The sequence below is a fragment of the Diadema setosum genome, chromosome 20 (genome assembly GCF_964275005.1).
Source record: "Diadema setosum chromosome 20, eeDiaSeto1, whole genome shotgun sequence".
Taxonomy (NCBI): domain Eukaryota; kingdom Metazoa; phylum Echinodermata; class Echinoidea; order Diadematoida; family Diadematidae; genus Diadema; species Diadema setosum.
The window spans coordinates 9958059-9979870 of record NC_092704.1 but is presented as its reverse complement, the minus strand read 5'-3'; the positions used below and the strand labels follow the sequence as shown (position 1 = coordinate 9979870).

Below are 21812 nucleotides of genomic sequence, written 5' to 3'. Positions count from 1 at the left end.
ACTGGCAGAAGGACCCATAAAAGCGGTGAGATGGGTTCTGAGTTTGAGATGATTGGATAACAAGAGACAGAGAGTGAGGCAAAAACGAATTTTAAACGGCAACTCCACACTCTGGTCAAGTTTGCGCTTATAAATAGACTACAAAATCAGGTGAACGGAGTGATATCACGTTTTTTGTCAAAATCGGACCTAAAATAAGGAACCAGGGGGTTTTAGTTCGCCATTATTTTGCAAATCCGTGTGATTGGTGCAATTAGCATAGACAATACACATCATTTCACAAGTTGCTCATAGAACAGCAAATGAATCGTCATCAAATTTTCCCCATTAACATGAAATCACTTAAAGAACAATATCTATCCTTCACATTAAACTATATTTTTGAAAGTCCTGTAGTCACTTGCAACGCCTTGTGACTTTAAGGGAGAGAGATAGCAATTGCCAAATCATCGACGAAAACACGCATTTCACAAAAATGTCCAAACAAATGAGGGTGGGGTGAGGTGGTCACGTCATTACTTTTAAAGATTTGCATGTATTTGGCGAAAACATGCAAACCTTTACAATCTCACTTGTCCAATCTTTGTGCAAACATTTCACAATGTCCGATTTTGGGTGAGATACCTATGTTGCCATTCTGCTCGACTAATTTGGCTTGACCTTGAAAAAGGTGTGGAAAGAGAACTAGTATTTGCCCCCCCCCCCCCACCATGAAAAACCTGCTGGAAAGAACACAGTGTCCCAGAGTGTGAAACACAATGTGAAACACAGTGCGTACACATTAAGAACACAGTGTGAACACAATGTGAAATCACTTTACACTGTTACATTTATAGCGTTTCAACATTGTGAACACATTGTGATCATCCATTCCCGGGGTGAAACAGTACCATACTACGTGAACTCTCTGTGAAAAACCACACCACAGTGTGAATTCATCTTTACACTATTAAATTCGAGCGTTTTCGCATAGCCGACTATGTGAACACATGGTGAACTGTTGGACGAGGTGTTTTTGTTGTTTGTTTTGTTTTGTTTTTTTTTCAGCAGGGAAATTTATTGTTATTACAAACTATACAACAGACAAAAGAAAAAAGAAGATTTTACTGCCAGATATAAGCTGCAGTTGCATTAACCCATTCGAAACAAAATAATGGAAACCATGGTCTATAAAATGTCATTGCTCTTATACATAGGAGTGTACATAGGAGTGGTGCCTCTGGGCACAGAAGAATCGATACTATAGCAAGAATCAACGGGAACTTTTGGGATCCTAGTGCGTCATGAAGGTCTAACAAAAACACAATTGAGAAAAAGTGAAATGATTCAAGTTTTGTTTGTGAAGTTAGATGGCACCGAATCATTCGAACATATATCTTTGGTGTGTTCCGTCAGTACTATCCGTCCACCGGAAAGGTGCTATTGAATGGAAACACAACAAATAATAACATACATCATAGAGCTTGCGGCAGACAAACAGACCTTCGGTTCGTTGCAAACACATTCTTCGTCGATGCAGCGGCCTCGTCCAGAGCATACTATTTTGGAATTTGGTCTACATTCAGAGAGAAGAGACCAAAATCGAGGGGAAAGTGTATGAGAGATAGATAGATGGATGGACGGATAAGACAGAGAAAGAGAAGGAACAAAGATATAATTGCAAAGAAATAAACACGAATGAATCATTCATGAAAAGTAGTCATTTATATGATAAAACATGCAAGATAAAACATGCAAACAAATTTCTATAAAGGCATTTTTCTATGCTAATAATTATGTCTAAGACATTTTTGTAAGTTACGACCCGTATAAGCCATTTTGATTATAGATTTACTTGCACCTTGCATACTCTTAAGCCATTTTGATTATAGATTTACTTGCACCTTGCATACTCTTATGTGCCTCCTATGGATTCTGGAACAATCTCTTAAAGTTATTACAAAAAGAATACCTCGGAAGCTTGCCTAGAATGTTACCACATTATACTAATACAATGCATTTGTTCTGTGTGTTGTTTCTAATTGTAATTATGACGTACAGACGGAGCGACTCTGTTATAATGCGCTTTAAGTTTTAGGTATGATGACGATAATTACCCCTATTATTTCCATTACGTCCTGTGGTTTTAATGATTTTGACAATAATCATACAGGCAGTAGTAGAGTTAAACAACTACTGGGGCTTGTTGCATAAAATTTACTATTGTGGTAACTTTGCCGTCCAATGGTAACTACCATGGTAACAATACTCAACAGCCAATCAGAATCAAGAATTCCATGGAAGTTACCATTGGATGGCAAAGTTAACATAATAGTAACTTTTATGCAACGGGCCCCTGGTCCTATTATCACAATTATTGTCATTCTAATATCATTCACATTTCTTAACATTATAATCAAAGGAAGAACCTGCTATGAAAATTACCTTTGGTCACAATAGAAAATCTATAATCAATGAGTATGGTCACGTAACTTACGCCATGCACCATCTGAAATTGCCACTATACTGGCATAGCCTTCCATATCTTCCTGGGTTGCAGACACACTGTCCGCACTCGTACGTCCCATTGCTGTTGCACAGGGGACTATCTACGACCTGATGGGAGGTAAAGCATGCCAGCAGATAGATGTCCAAACTTGCAAGACGTGTACACGTAAAGTTATTATGACATAAACAAGAAGATCTATTGCCACTTTTCTTCTAATACTGATTTCACTTCATGACTTCAACAATCTTGAAGTTAAATTTTGAAATGAAAAAAAAAAAGAAGGGCCTTATACACGAGTACAGGAAACAAGGACATTTCATCTGAATGATAAAACAAAAGTTTTGTTATACAGTTGCTCTCTGTCAACGCCTAAGTTCCCCTATAATCATCGTTAAAATAGGTCTCTTTCCTGTGAATTTGAAGTTCTCTTTTCGCAAAAAGCATTTTATCCCGTATAGCATTCTATCGACACGGGAATAGCTCGGATCCGTCAAATACATTATTCAGTGTTGTACATCTATAGCGAGGACAACTACTAATTGAGATGACTTTTACAATCATCTGCTAAATGAGATATTTGATTTGATTTATTCTTTGTATAGCATGCTTTACAATTACATCTATTTTCAGCAATTTCATATTAATGGAATGTTCATCATGAAATAACACCGCAGTTATAACATAATTGAAAAATACGCCTATTTTTAACAATTTCAACAATTTCCTATCGTATAGGATATTTACATCTGTAATATAATCACATGCAGTATAATTCCAGTCATTAACGAGCCATCCCATTTTGTATTGATCCCCTAATGATAATACTTGAACGAAAGTTATCACATCTATTATACATCTCATGGTCTCACCGCGTCGTCCTCGCAGTCGCAATCACAAACGATTTCGACGTTGACCGTCATCGCTTCGGCGATACCAACTGGACTGATGGTAAAACTGCCAACGTGAAGACCGAAAAATGAGAAAAAAAATGCCGGCCAAAGAGAAAGACAGAGAAATAAAGGGATTGCATTTCATGATGATTTTCCCAATTTTTATCCCAATTTCTATCACTGAATTCCGACGCAATGCAGAAGAAGAAGATGATGATGATGAACAACATTTATGTATATAGGGTCATTAGATTTGTCAGGAAAACATTCAAAGGTAAAGTGTGTCACACATCATCCACAAGGTTGTATCTATTATGTGCATTTTTTTTTCTGAACAAATTATGATAAATTTATAGTTGTTGGCATGATTTGATTCTACTAACCATTATAACCTCGTCCCATAATCTAAAACCGATGTTTCAAATCGATAGCTATACAATTAGATTTGTCAATAACACTTGCAACTGCAGTGTATGACTCGTACTATATGTATTAAATCTAAGTGTAAGTTCTTACCATGTTCACGTTTGTTTTAATCAACCGAGTAATATCACAAAGTATGGGTAATAGTCGGGATTTCATCAAAATTGAACCTATTTCATAAAAAGTTACAGTTATTCCGAAGGTTCGTAATCTGCAAACGAAAATGAGGTTGATAATTTTGATGGTTCATTAACAGTAAGATTTTTTTTTTTCATTAACGAATTGAAGAACCTTGGGATTAACGAATCCCATTTTATTTTTCATTTTCGGATTAATGGACCTCCGAAATAAGAACCTTCTGAAAACGCCATAAAATTTTTGGATTAATGAACGTTATTTCATTGTTAGACTCACGAACCTTCGGAATAACGAACATCAACCATATTATAAAAAATGTGAAATTCTAAAGTTGCACATTTGTTGTTTGTGCTTAAATTAGTGATTTAAGAACAATGTATTAGTAGCAGACATTATCTAAATTACATGAAGTGATGTCACGGCCTCACAAGCATTACATTGACTTGCTTATGAATCTTCACGAGATTTCACTATTTTAATTTGACATGAAGTATTAAAGACAAGCTTAAATTCCTTCCAATCAAAAATTTCGCCGCAGAAACTCAACAGGATTATAATATATGGTTGCAAATATATCGGCAAATACCTTTTTTTTATCATTGTTGATAAAAAAAAAGGTATTTGCGTGCAGATTGCTCCCCGCGCCAAATTATTATCACGATTATTATATTAGTTATATAACGATGAAATTATCATTTTTTCCGTTGTCGGAAAAAAAAAAGAGTATGAATTTCTTTTTATATAATAAATAAAAGGCGTAAATATTCAATACTGAATGAGGCGCCTTTAAAGGCATAATTAACCATTTGCAGATGAAACAAAAACCCAACATTAGTGCTTTAAAATAGTTCTAAAATGAGACTTAGGGATAGAAACAACCACTGTAAAAATTTGAATCCGTATATGAAATGTTAAGTATTGTTAAATACACAAAATGTCAACAATAGTTATAATAAGAATGCTTTCAGACTAAACCGTATACAGTTATGGTTTATTGAGAAAAATGCTGATATCTCCTCATATTTTAGGCTTTATTGCAAAAATGTTATATGGTAGGATGTTTTGTGATACAACAGACCTACACATATGCATCAAATGTGATATCTTGAACTTTTTTAAAATCACTGCTCCCAAAGGTAAACTGGACCTTTAAGCACCACCACCAACAACAACAACAATTGTGCACAAACCGATTGAGAGTTCTAAGTTAATGGGTCATCATCACCTCAGCTATTCTGCACTTGTGTTTGGCAACAAATGTCACTATTCCGGTTTTACTCTGAATAACTTGAAAATGGCGTGTCTAATTTCACTTCGAAGTATAAATGGTCCACACAGAATCAACGTTAGATGTAATCCCAGTAAAAGGTATTTGACAGCGCTCCATACCTTGTTCTACCACCCTCCACGCAGCCCTCGGCGGTTACATCGACGCGGAAGTGCGCGGCTTCCCCACTGGCGAGGCCCGAGCAAGACGTCGAGTTTGGGGTCGCCACGCCCTGCTCGCAATACGCGGTGAAATCAAAGCGAAGCGTGTCGTCTGCGCGAACTTTGAGCTCGACATTCGATGTTATCAGCTGCAACATAACAAACGATAGAGACGTGTTACCTCCAAATAGCAGACTACAACAAAAACCAATAGTTGCACGGAAGGAGATTTATTCCGTAGCTTCTCATTACTCTACTTTTTGGGCACATGTTTTGAGACACTCAGTGTACGATACCCCACCCGTACGGGGAGGAAAGGGGATGGGGCGGGGGAAGGGGGTTCTTTGCTTACCTTTCTGTGAGCTTTCTGCAGAGATAGTTGCATAGTTGATAATGGTTAAATTGTCAATACATGCTCCTTCTACAGAGCTGCCAAAAGTAGCGGACACCAACGGAGTTCGAACTCATCACAAGCTTTTTCCTGATCTTACGTGTAATAGTCATTCCAGCGAACCCTATCACTTCCGGTGATTGACAGAAAGCGTCCGGTCCTTACGTGTTCTGTCATACTTTGGGCCCTATGTATTATAGTCCACATGTTTTCATATTACGAAATTCTACTTAATTAGATAGAAACAGAGAGCATCACGAAAGAAAACTTTACTTAAGTTAGTTCAGACGGTGATCCTGGACTTCGAGGATAGTTAACTTTGAGGATAAGCTCGTAGTTCAGTACATTCAGGCGCCAAGTGTCGCATGCTCTCATTCGTCAGGACATGACAATTTCGAAATTATTTCGTCTACGAATATCATTGACAATTTTGTTGACGACTCTATCATTTCGTTGACAAAATTGTCATTTCGAGACAAAATACTTATTGCGTGACGAAATTGTTATTTCGTTAACGGAATTTCCATTTCGTCGACAAATTGACGTTGTCAATTGTCAACAACAACAACAACAAAAATCGTCACGAAATCGTCATTTCGACAGCCCGACACCCACGAGTCATATGGCCCACGAGTTAACAGCCCGCGAGCTAGACACTAGGCAAATAGGGCTCATGAGTCCGACATGAGATAAGTATAGCTCCGCGATTCCGACTCTATAGGCAAAAAAGGCCCAGGAGACCGACAGTGCGTACATTAAGCCTCGTGATGCAATGTCGGATTCGTGAGCCTTTTTTTTTTTCTCTGCCTAGTGTCGGACTCGTGGCTTTGTGCTAATCATTTGAAGACGGAACAAAAGCCCAGCTTTTGTGATTCAAAATAGTTATAAACAAGTGTCGGACTCATGGGCCTTAAATGCCTAATGTCGCGCTGGTGGAACGTACCGCTTGTGGGCTTATTCTACATGATAGTGTCCCGCTCGTGCTGTGCTTAGGCTGAATGACTCGTGGGTTGTATGACTTCGTGGGCTGTGTGACTCGTGGGCTGTGTTGACATGTGGGTATCGGTGACGTGCACCGGTGAAAACATGGGTACCTGACTCAGGTCCTAATCATTAAAGGGTCATCTGGTCCTGGTGCCTCTGGTAGAGCAATGACAACTCTAAAGAGGCCACCCCAGATAAATAAGACCATATGACTTACGTTATACAATTCCCGGATCAGGATTACAACGTTTCTCGAAGCTTCGGCAAGTGGAGCAAGGTATGAGCCCGGGAAAAATTGTCGGAGTCCCTGTAGAGAAAAAAAAAGAGACAAGTCATTCCTTTTAGGAAAACGCATGGAATAAACATGTATTAAAAGTTACTTTGTGAGGTAAATGACATTTGATCGTGATCATAGATTGGCCGAGGAACCATTAGAGTAATCTCAATTGTTTTTATTATGTGTGTTTTATCTTTGCTGTGTGCACGTGTGTGTGCGTGCGTGTGTGTGTGTGTGTGTGTGTGTCCTGCTCCCTCATGGGGTTACACTATCACATTGAACACGATACAACACGCAAAAAAAAAGATTAAAAATATATATATTCCGTCAATCTAATAGGAATGAGGAAAGCACCGTGGCGGCTACACAGAAGAAGACAAACGAAAAAAAAGAAAAGAAAGGTGTTTCAAATCCTGCGCGCAGATGTGCATAGCTGGTGTGTGTATCTGTGTGCACAGAGGTTTCACATTCTCACGAGGAATATCTGATTTGATTTACTCTGATTTGATCTGATTTGATTTGATCTATATTCACACCGTTCACCGTTAGAGAGCTTTCTCCACAAAAATAAATTAATCAGGTGTAGACACACACTAACTAGAAACTGATAAAACATACGGCGATGACGATGTATTTTTGAAGATACTGATGGTGTGCTGATGAAAATGACAAAGATATAAAAGTAATACTACTGGGTACTATTACTTCTACTAACAGCAATAATGATGATATATAACAAAAACTATTCAACCACCAACAGTCTCACCCGTGCTCAAACTTACCTCGTAAAGCGGAACCATACTTGATGGGACTGCAAATAAAAGGAAGATATTCTGCTCCTGTAGCTTCTCAGACAGTTGTCCAGGAGATGGGTAATCCTAGGGAGGCGATTAAGAGCAGTTACAGTATATTTCACATTGAATAATAGCTGTCAGAGTCACATGGGGAAAACAAAGCAATGGGTGCACGTCACGAGTACGATGAGTTGGCTCAGTCGGTAGCGCGTCTGCCTCACGATCCTAAGGACCCGAGTTCGAACCCGAGTCTGGACTGTGCAATGTTGTGTGTAATCCTACCGTCCCCTCTAGCAAGAGGCAAAACACTCTGTCCCTCGGATAGGACATAAAATGGAGGTCCCGTGTATGAGAGAGTCACAACTCATGCACGTAAAAGATCCCGCTTCATTCATTCATCGCAAAGAGCAGAGTGTTTAACCCTGGTGAAGTGGTCCCACCTCACATCCAACTGGACCCCATGGAAGACCAGCTTAGTGTAGTTGAATATGGGATATCCAGCCATCTTTTCAGATGGAAATAAACAAACAAACAAACAACATCCACGAGTCATACAGCCCATGAGTTCGACATTAAGCAAATAAGGCCCCCTATAGACCGACACATTAAGTCCCGTGTTGTAAATGCGGGACTCGTGGGCTGTTTTTGCCCATATAGTGTCGAACTCATGGGCCTTATTTGCTTAATGTCGAACTCATGGGCTGTATGACTCATGAACCTTTTTTTTTTTTTAATGTCAAACTTCCATGTCGTACTTCCACTGCATGAAATTCACATTAGGACCAAAACATTGCTACCAGTCAGACATTCAAATGATCGTCTTTAAATCGCGATAATTGGGTGTATGTGTGTATGTGTATGTGTATGTGTATGTATATACATGTGAAAGCGTATACTTCATGTAACCATCCGATTCGATTGAATGAAAACTGTATACTTTCAATGATTAGCTTGTACGGTACATGTATCGTTGTATTGTGTTATAAAGTCATATATAATTGAGGTATTGTAGTAATGTAACGTAAGTGAGGGGACTGCAATCTACAAATTAGCTTTTTAGCAGCCCCTCAATTTTCATTTCCATGAAGTTCTTTTAAGAACCAATGTGTATTATTATGTTCCAATATATGTAATCATGTCAAAGTGTATTACCTGTGTTTGATTGGAAATGAAAATAAAAAAAAACATGCATGTGAACATGCATGTGTGAAATGAAATGAAATGAAAATAATGCTGTGTATATGTGTGAATTATTTTTCGTGTGAATTTTGTAAAAGTTTTTTTTTTTCGGTTATGGATGCGAACTAGAATCGAAATATAAATGAATACTTGAAAGGACTTCAAATGGCTTACCATAATCTTCTCGACGGTGTAATTACCACTCTCACGGTCCACGTGGCATTGTCCATCGTTGGGAGTGACTATCCCAGCGATCTGGACCAATCGCAGGAGTGATTAAAAAAAAATGAGGTGAAAGGAATCACAACGGTATACTGCCCAACAAAGGGATTTTAATTATTACTACTAAGACAATGCCGTAAAGACTAAAAAAAAAGTAAATAAACTTCAGATAGACCTTGGTAAGGATTTGCGCTATCACTGGAGTGAGTCGATCTTTCAAATAAAAAAAAAAAAGGTAGCCAACAAGCAGCCACCCTATAGGTGTTGATACCGTTTGATTTTTTTTTACGTAATCAACATTGTATCCATATGTGATTAACATTCAAAGAGCCATTAATGCTTAATGCCACTTTTTTTTTATTTTTTTTTACAGGCAATGACCAAATTACATCAACACACATACACATTTATGATTTAAAAAGCAAGCAGACACTGATTTGTTATGAAACAGCGATTTCAAACCTCATGGTGTGTTTAATGGCGTGCCTTCCAAGTATTTGGACATCAATGTGGAGGTAACAATGTCATCATGTAGGAAAAGACATTGTGGTACTACCATTTTTAAGGATTCGCCCTTTAGTTGTGTACTAGCCACTTCAACCCCCCACAGCGGGGAAACTTCAACTCCCTCACAGCGGGGCCACACCAAATGGAACCGGTTCCAGAGGGGCAGCAAGGGGATGGGACATCTTTTAAAAGGGTAAACGCTCTCTAGTTGTAAGTGTCTTTACAGTATAGGCCTACACGTACATGCACACTCACATAAATCCAAGTATACACACACACACACACACACACACTCAAACCTGTCTACTATAGCGGCAACCCCAAGAGAGACGAAAAAGTGGCCGTTGCAGACAGGTGGCCGCTCAGGGTTGTTAAAATGGCTGTTCTCTTGGGGCGATTGTGTTTCGTGGTCGCATACGGCAGGTGGCCAGTATAGACGGTGGTCGCTACAGACAGATTTGATTGTATTCATACACTGTGAAATAGTGTATCTTGCATTTGTACCTACCCGTCCGTCCCCGCTTGTGTGGAATGTTTCGTCGGTCGCAAAGAAGATCACGTGACGAGTCTTGTCTCGCCAGCCGATGACGTCACGACAAACGGCGACCTGCATCAGCGCCTCTAGGCCACTTTCTGGGGAGTCCACGTTATGAGAGATGGTCATCGCACTTATGGTCTCCTGATACGGGAAAGCAATTCAAAGCAGATGACACTTCTCTTTTTATGTATACAAATTCTCATTGAGACAAATATAATAATCATCATCACCATATTTAGAGCAGTATTAAGCACTTATAATGAATACAAAAACGATAATTACAGCAATAATATTGATATGAATAATGACAAGTGGATACGATCAAACCCAAATAATAGTGCTACATAGTTTCTCTTTCCCTTTAAACGTAATGTCATAGTATTTTTCTTTACTTTGTAATATTCTAGGTTCTATTTTTGTAATATATGAAGAACAAATAAATTGACAATATATTCGAAATAGTTGAACATTCCATGATCAAGGTAGAGCGACAGTTAGAGAAACATCACATCTCCTACGAAAATATTTTGACCGATCATAATCTCTCCAGACGAAAAAACAAAAAACAAAACAAAACTCACGAGCAAGGGGTCAAACACGACAATTTTCATCTACTTTGAAGCTACAGGAAACACTGAGTGATTGGTATTAAATTGGTGTTAAATTAGTGGTAAATTAATGCCACAATTCAGCTTACCTGCAGTAAAGTGAGGTCATCAGTGAGTGACAAATGGTTTGCGAATTCGTACGGATTGGAAGAACCCTGGCGTGATGGAATTGCGTCACTGTATGAAATAGAGAATACAAGAGTTATGAGAAACGGAAATATTTGACTAATCAGATATTTCAGTTTGTTTAAACATGATATTCAAAATACAGAAAGTTATCAATATGGCTATCAACAAAAATAAGGTCAAACCCCGTATTACATCAATCAAAATGTGAGTTAGTTGTTGATAATGTTTCCTTTATAGTGAATATTTAATCAGTATTTTTCACAAATAGGAAGTAATCTTGCCTAAAATATTCCACAGACACATCAGAATTTTCAAGATTATTCAGAAGTCCCCAATCCTAGCTCATTGGTTTTTTTTTTTATTCCTTTGCATAGAAATGAATTATTAGATATAGTTCAGAATTTGAAAAAAAAAGTTCTGGATATGACGGCATTGACAATGTTCTCTTATTAAAATATTTTAGATTATATTGTCGGTCCATTTATACATGTGTTTAATTTATCCATAAGTATAATGGTGCTGTCTCCGAGGCTATGAAAGTTTCCAAAGTAATTCCTGTCTATAAAAAAAGGAAAAAGGGAAGATGTTTCCAACTACAGACCAATATCTTTTCTAACTTCTGTTTCGAAAACATTAGAAAGGGTTGTTTACACCAGGTTTCTGAATTTTTAGACACCCACAAAATTATTCCTGATCATCGATTTGGTTTTCAGCAAAAGCATGGCATGACACATCTCATGCAATCCTCACCTTCTTTGATAAGGTTTCAAAAGTTACAGATGAATTTCATCATACTATTGGAGTCTTCCTGGACCTCTCTAAGACCTTTGATACCATGACATTTCTACTTCACAAATTATCACATTATGGTATCAAAGGAAAGACCTTGGAGTGGTCCGGGAGTTACCTTACTAATCGAAAACAATTTGTATTTATCAACGGTCATACATCGACTATGCAAAACGTTAACTCTGCTGTTCCTCAAGGCAGCTTACTAGGTCCCCTTTCATTTATTCTTTATGTCAATGAAATGTCAAATTCTTCAAGCATCCCTTCTTACTTGTTATTTGCGGATGACACTAATATGTTTTTATGTAATTCTGATTCTGATCGATTAATTGATACTTTAAACATTTTAATGAAATTACTCCAATGGATAAGAGCGAAAAAACTGTCAATTAATCTGCAAAAAAACTTAATGCATGTTGTTCAGTTATTATCTGGAAAATTTAGCGAGAAATATTTTCCTGGAAGACACCATCATAGAAGAAGTCTCTTCCATCAAATTTTTAAGCTTTATTCTGGATAATAAACTCACCTGAAATTTACATATTGATTCTGTATGTCGTGTTATTTCACGGAATATAGATGTTATAAAAAATTAAATTCTATCTTCCAAAGACGCATTTTACGTTATACTCTGCCTTGTTACTACCTTACTTAAATTATGGGATGCTCGCATGGGGAATCCCTTTTCTACTTATATAGAAAGAATATTAGTATTACAGGGGAAAAAAAAGCTCTTCATATTATATTTGTAACGAATCGTGGAGAAGTCATATTAATGATTCAAGTTATTTCACGATTTTTTTTCGAAAATTCATGATTTTAATACACCGTTGCAATTAGGACAATTCACGTATAAACTCACCAACCATTCTCTCCCCTTTGTATTTGATTCCATTTCTATTAAAAACGAAATTGTTCATGTATATCCGTGGCGTCAATCCATGAATATCATTTGCCTTTGACTATGAAGGTTTCTGGAAAATCTTTATTCTCCTTTTCTGGACCTAAATTCTGGAATTCTCTTGATAATAGTATGAAAGAAGCCTTTTAAGTTTTAATAATTTTTTCCTTACAGGTAAAGAATTATTCAAAAACTTCTTCAATAACACAGTAAGTTACTTTTTTTTATTTTTATTTTCAAAATTGTTGTTGCTCCGGTCTAATTCTATTACTCTCCGAACCTCAGCGAGCCCAAGCTTCTGTGCCTTTAGTGCCTTGGTTATGACCCACCATTTCCTACTCCTTCCCCCTTTCTTGTCCACCTCGGACTCACTACCTGCCTCACTCTCTTCCTCACTGATCTTTCCATCTACTTATCTTTCTTCCCTTACAAGAGAGCTGCATCGTGTGTTTCTTCCTTGTGTGCGCATGCATGTGTTTACTGTGTCTTTTTTTTTCTGTCTCTTAGGCAAATTGTCGGGTTTTTTTTTTTGCATTTTAATTTTCCCTTTTTTATGAGGGGACTGTATACTACAAGCTCTGCATTTTAGCAGTCCCCTTTATTTCCAGCAATTTTGTTACTGACTTTACCATAATGATATAACATTTATTTGTACATCTGTTAATAATCTACCTGTGTCTTTATTACGGATTATTATGTTCATCACATCTTTGTACCGATTTCGTGACATTATTTGTACATGGCAACATTACATTGTACTCCTAATTATTTTGTTGAAAATAAAATAAATCAACCTGAACTTGAAGCTATTTATAAGGCCTGGGCGAAAGGATTGTAAATTTTCACAAAGAAAGGACAAAAAAAGAAGAGATTTTGTCTGGTTTTTGGTTCTTTGGACAATATCTTCGATTTCATTTTTATCTTCACAAGAGGAAATCCAGGCCTTATATGAGTTAGTCTGATAAGAAAGAGTAAAATTATACGAGTTCAACGGTAAAAAAATTGACTGAAATCGGATGAAAACTAAGGAAGTTATGAAATTTTGAAGTTTTGATAATTTCTCCAAAACAGTTCTTGTACAGTGGGTACGAATATGCAAATGAGTGAGCTAACCATGTCATACCCTCACAATTTTCCATTGATCGTGTACAAAAAAAAGTGACGAAAATTCAATGTGTCTGTCATTGAAGTCTGAAGCATGATGTTATTCCTGGTTGAATAATACTTCAGAATAGTATAGTGATCACTTAGATATGTGAGTATTTGAGCCTCGGGTATAATTGCCTTTAGATGAAAAACAGGAAATTTCAAAAATTTATGTACAAACTATATGGTAAGTTGTGAGGAAATGACATGCTTACTTTGCCATTTGCATATTCATATTGACTCTTCAAGAACTGTTTTCCCCCAAAATAGCAAAACTTCAAAATATCATAACTTCCTTGTTTTTCATCCGATTTCGATCAAATTTATACCGTTGAACTCGTAATATTTTACCCTTTCTTATAAGACTAACTTATATTTGGACTGGATTTCCCCTTAAACAATACGAGGTCACCCTCTGTACAAATGCATCTGTGAGATTGCGACAGCTATTCTGTATTTTAACAGACATGCCGGAAACTTAGGCAGGAGCCAGTGGAAATCAGGCCTGTCATCTATGACTGCTTTCCGGGCAGCAACACTACCACCAGGCCGTCCCTGGTTGCCATGAGTGACATGATGAACTTGGAACAAAATGATTCCCAGGGTCTGAAATTCTGACATTGTTATGTCAAATAGTCCAAAGTTGACAAGGCTATTATTACTGTTTTTTTTTTTTCATCAGTCGTCACGCTCTGTACAAATGCATATATTTGTAACATCAAGGAGGTACTACCGGCTTGTCTATTATACCTCCTCAACTTGATGGATACATTTGTACAGAAGGTGACAAATGATTAAAAATATTGTCAACATAATTGATGTCTTTCAAATTTATGAAATTCTTCCGTCGAGATGTTTTCATTGCAACTGATTTACGTCGATGTAGGGCAATTTGTCAATCAGTTCCATAATTGATGTTTATTTATATATATTTTTTTTAGAAAAGTTATGGCAGCACTCACCCATCTGCGGTCACATCAACAAAAGGTGAGACCACCTTATCGACGAACGAGCCGAATCCTATTCTGACGTCATTTGACAGTTCTCTCAACGTGGCACCTTTGGCACAAAACATCAGCAACACCCAATTTTAAATAATACAATACTACGATGACATAATGGAAAATCGTTTTCTTATACTTTTGCTGGAATCATCTAAAATTGATTCGATAATCGTCATGATACAACAAAGCATGGCAGCATTGATTGATCCCACATTAAAGGTATGGGATTGCTCGGGTTAGAGATTTTAATTGTCAGAGATTTGCAGAATAGTGGACGTCACTGTGACAAGGTTTGACAATGTTGATAATCTTTGTTCTTGATGCTTAACATATTATTATTATTCATCAAAGCGTAAAACAGATGAGAAGATACAAAAGAGCAAATAACTTCAATGTAGATTCAACACCATTCTACACCAGTTCCAAGTGAGATTTACGCAACGTTCTTATTCTATTGCAACTGATTGACAAATTGCCCTACATCGACGTTAATGATATTAATAGTATATTTACTATTCAATTAATAGTGTTAAATATTTACGTACATATAAGGCAATTTGTCCATCAGTTGCAATATAAACAACCCGACGCAAGAAATTCATGAATCATAAGAATCATAAAAGTTCATGTTCCATCTTTGATAAAAGCTATTACATTTTGTTTACTTACTTTTACGTCATTCATCTAAGGCAACTTTGAACAGCAGGCACTTGAGATCTGATTTGTTCCTCTTTTTTTTGTGTGTGTGATGCATAAAATGATACCTACTTAAAAAGCACTTCACATTTAAGTCGATACTTTACCTGTTCCCAAGTATTTCCACTTTTCGTCGATACTCAGTAACTTTCTTCAATTGACATTGTGTTACATCCCTTCATGAAAAAAAGGAATGCAGAGATCAATTCAGATTAAATCAAATAAGATCAATCAAACTTGAATATGGTGTAGAATTGTTTTATTCCTTTGTCAAGTCCCATAAACCACACTTGAATAATGAAAATGGAATACCCACATACTTGCAATAGATATACAGAAAGTATTAGGGCGCAATTTCTCACCTATATCATCACTTAGAGCGTTCAGGTTAGCAAGATCATCCCGAAATGAAGTGCTGGCATCTACCAGGTAGTAGAAATCCAGCGGGGAAGATTCGGCATGACGTACGGACAGCTCAAGCCTCGCCGTTGCACCTGCAATAACAACGACAAGAATATCTTACTATAAAACGTACACTGTGACGCGTTAACATTGCCTCATATAACTACTAGCATCTTAGCAGCGTGTGGGGACACTGAGGAGTGTGGCTCTGTCAAAATCAGTATAGGCCCTATACTCTTCTGCTTTTGCAGAAACGTGCTGTTAGACTTACAAAGTGATCACTGAATACTTGTTCCACGACTAAGTCTCAAGCTCAAACTCATCAATATACCCATAATAATCATACATAAGGAAAACAACAGCATTTTCAAAATGTGTATGCATAAATACTTTATACTTAGAACCAGCTGCCAGCTCCGTATAATGTTTGAAGAGTTCGATCTATACTCCGAGGTCACCCTTTACATTAGCACATTGCTCATTGCTGATACTTAGGATAGTCTCCTCCAGTTGTAATTGTGATTTAGTTGATGTGTCACGTACAGTATATACCATCCTAAATGCTTGATGAATAAGTTTAGGTATCACTGATTTTGTCATATTATCATGATAGCTGAATTGTCATCGACGAAAGCCGAACTGAACTAAACTCACACTTCAGTCAGCAGCCCTTCATACATCCATACTATTCCACGCATGTATGATAGAGCAAAATGTTTTTGAGGGGAGGCTACCTCAAGCAGATCATAATTGTGTGACTGATAGGTGTTACAAAAAACATTTCCCACTTTTGATCCTTAATATTTCAAAAACTATGTATCAGATAACACTGACATTGATATGAGCAATAGCTGAATAGTGTACAATTTTTTGGAGGCAGTTTCAAAATGACAGCATAATTCAGTTTCATGAAATTAAACATTAATTTTTCAGTTAGGTTTCAGATTTTGCTCCATTTTCAACCTTCTGTACAAAACTTTAACTTTGCACAGAAGTCTATTGGTGTGTATGGGAGTGTGTATTTGACACCCAGACAATGGTCCTGGACAATGACCAAGATTTGAATGCTCATTATTTATTCATGCAAATTCCACTATCACAGCTAGTTTTTATTCATTCTGAAATGTGGTGTATGCAAGCACGTGGAAACATGTGCTTACTTTTTTTTCATGTGCATGCATTTCACCCTTTGCTTGGAATTCAGACTAGCAGTGCCCAGGGCAATCCACATGAATATAATCTATTGATTAAGCATTCATGTGCCTGGGAGCGCGAGTCAACAGGTGATTCAGGCATGTCCATTGTTCTTCAGGGTAATTGTAAGTACACACTCACATACACATCATTAGTTCCTGTGTAAAGTTCAGGTTTTGAACAGAGGGTTAAAATTTGACCAAAATCTGGAACCTAACTTTGAAATTAATCATGGATTTCATGAAACTGATCTAGGTTTTCATAATTAAATCACCTCCAACTAAATTGTACGCTATTCAGCTATTACGCATATCAATGACAGTTTTATTCGATATATAATTTTTTAGCTATTAAGCATCAAAAGTGGGAAATGTTTTTTGTAACACCTAGTATAAGCCTTGAAATTGGGGTCGTGTTCTTTGCTAGGACCACCTTCACTTTTCATTTTCGACAAGTCAAAAGTAAACCTCTGAAACGTTATGCAAACATTTTGTACAAGTTTTATATCTCTGGCATTGATTATAGGTATAGATTCTCGATAGAATTATATATATATATAAAAGGTTGCCTTCGAATATATCAAATGAAAATTAAAAGGCAAGAAAGATGGAAAAACACAAAATATGAAGAAAACGAAGAACGATAATGCGTTGGCGCCAACATAGACGTGCAACATGTGACGTTGAGGGTGCGCATAATTTTCGTACAATGTTGTCATTCGTCAGGCAGGAGGCACGCAGCCAAATGGCAGTCTAATAAGCCAGTTCGGAGTTCCACTTAGCGCATGAGCAGAAACAAGGTCATTCGGACCAACAGGCATGTTGGTTTTTAAATTTACTGGGATAAGCATCTGTCATGTAATGATTATTCATGTAATCCTTATAAATACCGCTTGCCAGCACATCCACCTGTCAGCAAAAGTGGTATTTGGCAATATCAATAGAAAGAGATTGTCAATACATCCAATGCAAAATAATGAAATGGATGCTTTCCCAAGTGTGAACTGACAGATCATTCTGCTCATCTGGTCTACGCAAGTTTATTCTTTGTTTGAACGGGATTGATGAATCCATAAATTGTTACGTAAAGCTTATGCATTATGTCGCTCTGAAAACGAGTGAAGTGCCCCTAACCAACTGAGAAAAAAGAAAGGTCATTCGTATTAATGTGCCCATGAGCTAACTCCGAACTGACTTATTGTTGTCAGTCCGTTTACAGACTGTTCCCCCAAATTTAATCAGGGCACAACACCGAAACATCGCCTTCACCATTCCTCAGCCTCAGATTCACTTCCTGGGGCGTGATCTGCACAGGATCGTCTGGAAAGGGAGAAGACTTGTCCGTTAAGGGTAGACTCTGACGGGAGAGAAGGCGAAATCAGTCATTCATTCATCTATAGATCATTGCAACTTATTTCGTGTAAAACTAAATAGAGTGATGTGCAGATACATACATTAACTGATAAATAATGATCATATAGATAGAATAAGAATCGGCACACTTTCTTGAATCGATAGCTAAATGGATTGACATGCGACGGCACACACATATTATGAATAAAAATGAATTTACATTATATACAGTGTAAATAAGTCCATATAAGAATGCAAACGCAATTAGTTTAGTAAGCGGAGTGATGTAATGAAAATAAAACTTGCACGAGACAATCTCTTAAAAGCAAATATGACAACTATCAAAATACATGATTGCCAATTTGTCATACGCAAAAAAAAATAATAATAAATAAATAAATAAATAAAATTGCCGAAAAGGATGCTAATTTACGGGTGCTATTGCGAATTGTTCTTTACAAAAATGTAGAAGTGGGCCCTACTAAGGTCTTGGTCATATCTTGCTCCAGAGCTTCTACATGGTATGAACTCTGACAATGCTATGAAAGACACAGACCTGAAATCTGCCCTGAAAAACAAAAATAAGCGATTTTGGGCGCCATTGCCAGCTGGTTTCAACTGTGTATACGGACACTCACGCTTCTCTGGGGTCATCCCACATGCTAAACACCCTAGTCATACGGTCCACCAGCTATAATCCTAGACATTTAAAAAAAGGTCCATGAGTCATACACCCACAAGCTAGACACCTATCAAAACAGGACCATCAGCTAGGCACTGTATAAGAAAATAAGACTCAAAAGTTCGACACTAGGCGAAACGGTCCCACGAGCTCGAAACTATACTGTACGCATATTAAGCACTGTGATTTAATGTCAAGCTCGGTGACCTTTTTCTATTTAAAGTCCAGTTCATGGGCCTTATTTGCCTGTAGTGCCTATATCTCGTGGAAGGTATGTGTTGTGGGCCCATTTCAGTTGATATCGAGCTCGTAATCCTTCTTTACTCAGTGTGTAGCTCGTGGGCTCTATGACTCGTGGGCTGTGTGACTCGTGGCTATCGAGTTCATGACGAGCACCCACACCATCTACCACAGTACCTTGCGAATTTCCACTTTGGTCGCCTCTGGTCCATGTCCATCACGACAACCGGCCAGAGTGAGTTTTTCACTCGTGTCGCAGCGGTGCCCATGGAATTCCTTTTTTAATGACAATCAATGAAAAAAAAAAAAGCTATGGAATAAAAGAACAGTCACTTTTCATGGATAATACATAGCGAGACTGAATTGAACCACAGAATGCTGCACAATCTTACCTGCAAAGCGAGACCGTGATAAACCTTTAAACTTTAAGAAGCAAACAATGAAAAATATCTTCGAAACTACCAGCATGTATGGCTATAGAGGGAAGAGTTTTTGAAATCGTAATTATCGCAACTGCTTCGTAATTGTGACCATGCATCACACACATCCCCCATACAGTTTTGCTAGTTTCGGCCCAATTTGGAAAGAGGAATTTCTCAGTTTTTGATGATATGTAGTCAACTTAAAGGGACATTCCAGACGATTTTCATAATTTCACATCATGTAGTACATAAATTGACAACTCCATGTATAGATCTCTGGAATTTATTGTGGTTCTTAAGCAGAGAAACAATACTTTGAAAAGCCTTAAACAAATTACACTGAACAAGGATGATGACATAGGAGGTTCACATATTTCAGAAATGTAGCAGTGTAATTCCATTACAATACCGCTTGCTTGCGAGTTCACCTGTGTATAATCTATGCATGCCTTCTTCTTTTGTTCTGCTTCCTTGAGCCCCAACTCAGCATTCTTATGATGACTCTGCCATGTCATCATCCTTGTTCATTGCAATTTGTTCTAAATTTTGAAAATATTCTTATTCTTCATCCCAATCATCACAAATTCTGAAACTCTGTCCTCAGTATAACTAATTTATAGTTGTTCAAATGTAAAAATCTGAAAATCATCCGGAGGTCTCCTTAAATAATGAGATGTTCCCAGTTCATCATAACAAATCAAATTTTATTGGAATATTACTTCTCTGCAAGGGAGTTTAAAGTCAAAGGGGATGGCAACTGATCAGTAGGAATCAGTGGGAATGCTGGGGATGATTGTTCGTTAATGCCCCAGTCACATATAAACACGGATGCTCAAGGATCTACACAGTGATCCGGGGACGTCCGGGGATATCCGGGGAGATCCGGGATTTTGGAATGACTGTACACACGGTATCAACACGGCAGCTACACGGATAAGGCCGGAAGAGCGCGGCGTCTACACGGACAAACACGGCATCTACACGGATCAACACGGCAGCTACACGGCAGCCACACGGACCACCCCGGATTGCTCTGCCAACACGGCAATCCCCGGATGACGCCGGATGTTTTTGACCTCCAAAAGTTGCCGTGTTGGCCTCCCGGCGTCAACACGGATCTCTCCCCGGATCAGATCCGGGGTGGTCCGGGGTGATCCGGGATGTCTATGTGACTGGGGCATAACGATCACCCCGTCGCTGTACAGGCATGCTAACCTGGAAACATTAAACTGTACATTACTTGAATATGAGACCATTCTGAAGCAAATAATTTTCACACAACATTAGATATATAGTCTTAAATGAATCCCACAAGGATTGGAACAATCATTCCCCAGCATTTCCACTGATTCCTACTGATCAGTTGCCATCCCCTTTTAATAGTCTATTCAAATTCAGCAAGGGCCATCTTTTATTGCGTGCGAAAAAAGGACTTTTGACTACGTCGAAAACGATGTGATTATCAGATGAAACAAAAATCAAATACACTAACGGCCTTTCTTTTTATCACCAGGTCGAAGCGTAAAAACGACTGCTGATTGTAGGCATATTCATACAGTTTTATCATGTCTTTGGAGTTCCCATATTTACTCATACATGTACTCACATACTTTCATGTACGGTGAGCAGACAAATTGATACAGGGAAAAAAAAAACTGTCAAAAAACTAACCTATGATAAATGCTATAAGCTTGTAGCCTTTGATTGACGTAGAAAAAGATTGTAGCAGTCAAGAATTACTTGCAATTTAATCAACCAAATGAACCTAAAAATGCATGATTATTTCCAGGCCCACTATAAACTCAACCAATGATACGTTTGGTATGGTTTTGTGATGCAGGATCACGTAAAAAACAAAACAAAACAAAACAAAACTCAAGGGTTGTCAAGATATGTAGATGATTTTCCAATGCCTGCCTCATTCTCCATTCTAATGAATTCAACAAACAGATTTCCCCTTGATATACAATCATAATATGCGGGCACTT

At 37.7% G+C, this 21812-nt stretch overlaps 1 protein-coding gene and 1 long non-coding RNA gene across 2 annotated transcripts in view; both read right to left on the bottom strand.

Moving 5' to 3' along the window:
- The window catches only part of LOC140243275 (uncharacterized), a 3339-nt gene extending 3300 nt beyond the window's left edge, over window positions 1-39 (bottom strand). Inside the window, exon 1 of the long non-coding RNA XR_011902229.1 lies at window positions 1-39. This exon is cut by the window's left edge and continues 45 nt beyond it. This is a non-coding gene — a long non-coding RNA (uncharacterized lncRNA).
- A 1358-nt stretch (window positions 40-1397) lies between these two features.
- LOC140243387 (integrin beta-3-like) lies at window positions 1398-10334 on the bottom strand. The gene is made up of 8 exons (XM_072323068.1): window positions 10230-10334; window positions 9167-9247; window positions 7802-7897; window positions 6960-7049; window positions 5329-5516; window positions 3358-3442; window positions 2477-2595; window positions 1398-1419 (listed from the first exon to the last, which is right to left on the bottom strand). Exons 1-8 carry the CDS (start codon window positions 10332-10334, stop codon window positions 1398-1400), a joined length of 786 nt encoding a protein of 261 aa, XP_072179169.1.
- Between the last annotated feature and the right edge of the window lie 11478 nt (window positions 10335-21812).